Here is a 2,734-nt window from a genome sequence, read left to right as displayed (position 1 = left end):
TGTGTATAATTATTGATCCTGTAGGGGGGGGTGTCTTAGATTGTATGACCGAGGGACCTTAGTTACAAAAGTAACTCGTTTTCAGACGTCTAGAGCATCACATTGAAATGAGAAGTAATTGCCCACAAGGACGTAGGGAATTGTACGTAATTGTTATTTTTATCTCTATGGTTATTGAATATGAGTGTGTTCTTGTGATTTATGATGGAGGAGCCCTAGTGACAGGGATAACCTGTTATCATACTTCATAAAAATCATTCCTATTTAATAGAAAGGGATATTGATCCAAATAACTTGCTGACTTAATCACTGTAGGAGAGAGTAAAATCTAACTTCTTACAAGTGTATATGAATTGAGGATAGACAATTGGTCAACCATAATACATTGATAAATATCACAATGAAACCGAACACATAGAATATTTCCCCAAACCAAGTTTCTTTCTCTCTTTCCTCTTCTCAGTCTTACTTCTCTTTACTTAGCCCGTAACTTGCAACCAACGATTGTTTAGCTAATTCTCCATGAGAGATATTTATTACTTATAATCAATCCTCGTGGGATCACTTTTTTATTACTTGATAACAACCGTGCACTTGCGGTAGCATAACACATGTGAACTTCTCTGATTTACTGAGATGGTTGATGGAGAACTTCCGTTAGACTGGACTAGTCATCCAGATTAATTAAGATGAAGGCTTGGATACTAAAAAAAAAAAATTGTCAATTCAATTACTACTATAATTAATCTTAGTCAATCAACACTATAATCAATTAATCATTTAATAAATGAAAATCAATTATTAGTATTTTACCTCGCAGTGATGCTTTCTTGAGGGAGGTTAGTTTCATGTTCGAGAAGGAAGGGCGGCTGTAAGATCGCCGGTGGCTACGACAACGACTATGAAAACATGGTGTTGAGGGCACGGTGAGGAAAAGAAGGTGGCCACGGGGCATGTCGAACCTTAATATAAAATTTCAAACACCTCCTATTATTTAAAAGTAACATGTAAAGTTAATTTGTATCATTTAAATGACATATAGAAAGAAAATTATATTTAATCAGACTACTTCTAGTTAATTACATTATATAATTAAATAATTAAAAAAATAAATGCACATTTCCTTTTATTGAAATTCCTTGATTTATGACTATAAATATAAATTTGAATGCTCAACTTAGCACTTCATATACATAATACATGCTTATTGGGGATTGTATAAATCGATGCACCTTTTATCTATAATGGTCAATTCCATTTTATCTAGATCATGCCCAACCAAAACATCTGGCTGCATAATATTCCCAAAGATCTGTGTACCACTCGTTCCTAGTATCACCATGCATTTCACTTGATCACTATACCACCTAAACAAGTTATCAGGGCTCACCCTGAAGTTCCCCAATGTCCCAGCAAACGAGAACCACAACCCTGGCAGCTGCTCTTCTTGCTCTGTCGAGGACACATTGAAGCACAATTTGTATTCGCCCGTCTTCACAGTCGGCAAGCTAATGTAATCCGTCAATGCCCTCACCAACTGGTCCACCACTTGAGTGTTGAGCATGGTCATGACAGTGCCAGAGTCGAAGATGATGCAGTCCCCAACTTGGACCTCCTAGTAAGCAAGATGTCGAACTCATCCGGGATTGAGATGGTGTTAAGTTGCACGGCGTTGAAGCCATCTTGCGTCATGAGCGGCGTGACCGTCGTCTTTCCGGTGACTATCTGTTTGCCACGTCCCAAGAAGAGCCTGCTGGCATCTCCCCCACGGAGCATGTCCAAGCAGTAGGAGAAGTACTTACTAATGTACTTAGGGGCGAGCTAATGGATCAGAGACGGCGACCTGGGGCCCAACCCAATGAAGCTGCCGGGGTCGTCAATTTGGATGTGCAAGGACCGGAAGTTGCAACCGAATACCATATTTGGAATGAAGGTATTTTGGTTTGTACCTAACGAGGTGAAACTAAAGGTTTCCGAGGAGAAAATTCCGTCAATGTTGGAGCCGTCACCGTAGGTGGCATGGTACTGGCATATCTGATCATCATTGCAATGACCCAGTCTAAAGCTCCTGCACTCATCGGAAAAGCAAGATAACTTCTTGTAGGAGAGGGATGCGTTAGGATTGAATAGGGTGGTGGTCTTCTTCTTGAAGCATTGGCAGCCAACGCAATTGACCCAGTTTAGGTCGCTACCAGTGTCAACGATGCCCCCCACATAGATTGCGAGTTTGGCGTGCCCATCCTGAACCGCATCAAGAATTCCCCGTCATCATAACGCAAGCCGAGCTCTATGTTGATGGAGGTCTTCATGTCGATGCGGTTGTCCAAGTAGCTAGCTCGGTTGACCGAGCGGACGACGGCAGCCTGCAGGCGATCGAAGGGTGTCATCGAGCTGTTGAACAGTGGCGACTTCGGGGAGTCGCGGTGGACTAGCTCGACGTCGAAGATAGTGTCCTGCGGGACAAGTGCTGGCACGAAGGAGATCAGTAGGAGGAGGCGGAAGAAGATACTAATGGCCGCCATTGATATAATATTAATGAAGATATACACATTTTCAACTAGTCCGTGAATTTATAGAGAGATTCAACGGGAGAATAAAGAAGTTTAATTAATGGGAATTAATGATAAGATTGATTGAATAAAATTTGGAAGGAAGTGAGATTTGGAACCGCATTTAACTTAAAGAAAAATCTAAGCGTATAATTGGAAATTAATGGGAGTTAGGCATCTCATCA

General features: G+C 41.1%; 1 protein-coding gene across 1 annotated transcript; it reads right to left on the bottom strand.

The window, feature by feature from the left end:
• Positions 1-1,566: 1,566 nt before the first annotated feature.
• On the bottom strand, positions 1,567-2,522 carry LOC122035790 (aspartic proteinase CDR1-like). Its single transcript, XM_042594894.1, has 3 exons — positions 2,193-2,522; positions 1,918-2,034; positions 1,567-1,821 (listed from the first exon to the last, which is right to left on the bottom strand). Exons 1-3 carry the CDS (start codon positions 2,520-2,522, stop codon positions 1,567-1,569), a joined length of 702 nt encoding a protein of 233 aa, XP_042450828.1.
• Between the last annotated feature and the right edge of the window lie 212 nt (positions 2,523-2,734).

This window comes from Zingiber officinale, unplaced genomic scaffold (assembly GCF_018446385.1).
Source record: "Zingiber officinale cultivar Zhangliang unplaced genomic scaffold, Zo_v1.1 ctg110, whole genome shotgun sequence".
NCBI classification, from domain to species: domain Eukaryota; kingdom Viridiplantae; phylum Streptophyta; class Magnoliopsida; order Zingiberales; family Zingiberaceae; genus Zingiber; species Zingiber officinale.
The sequence above is the reverse complement of the archived record's forward strand: the minus strand, read 5'-3'. Positions and strand labels throughout refer to the sequence as shown.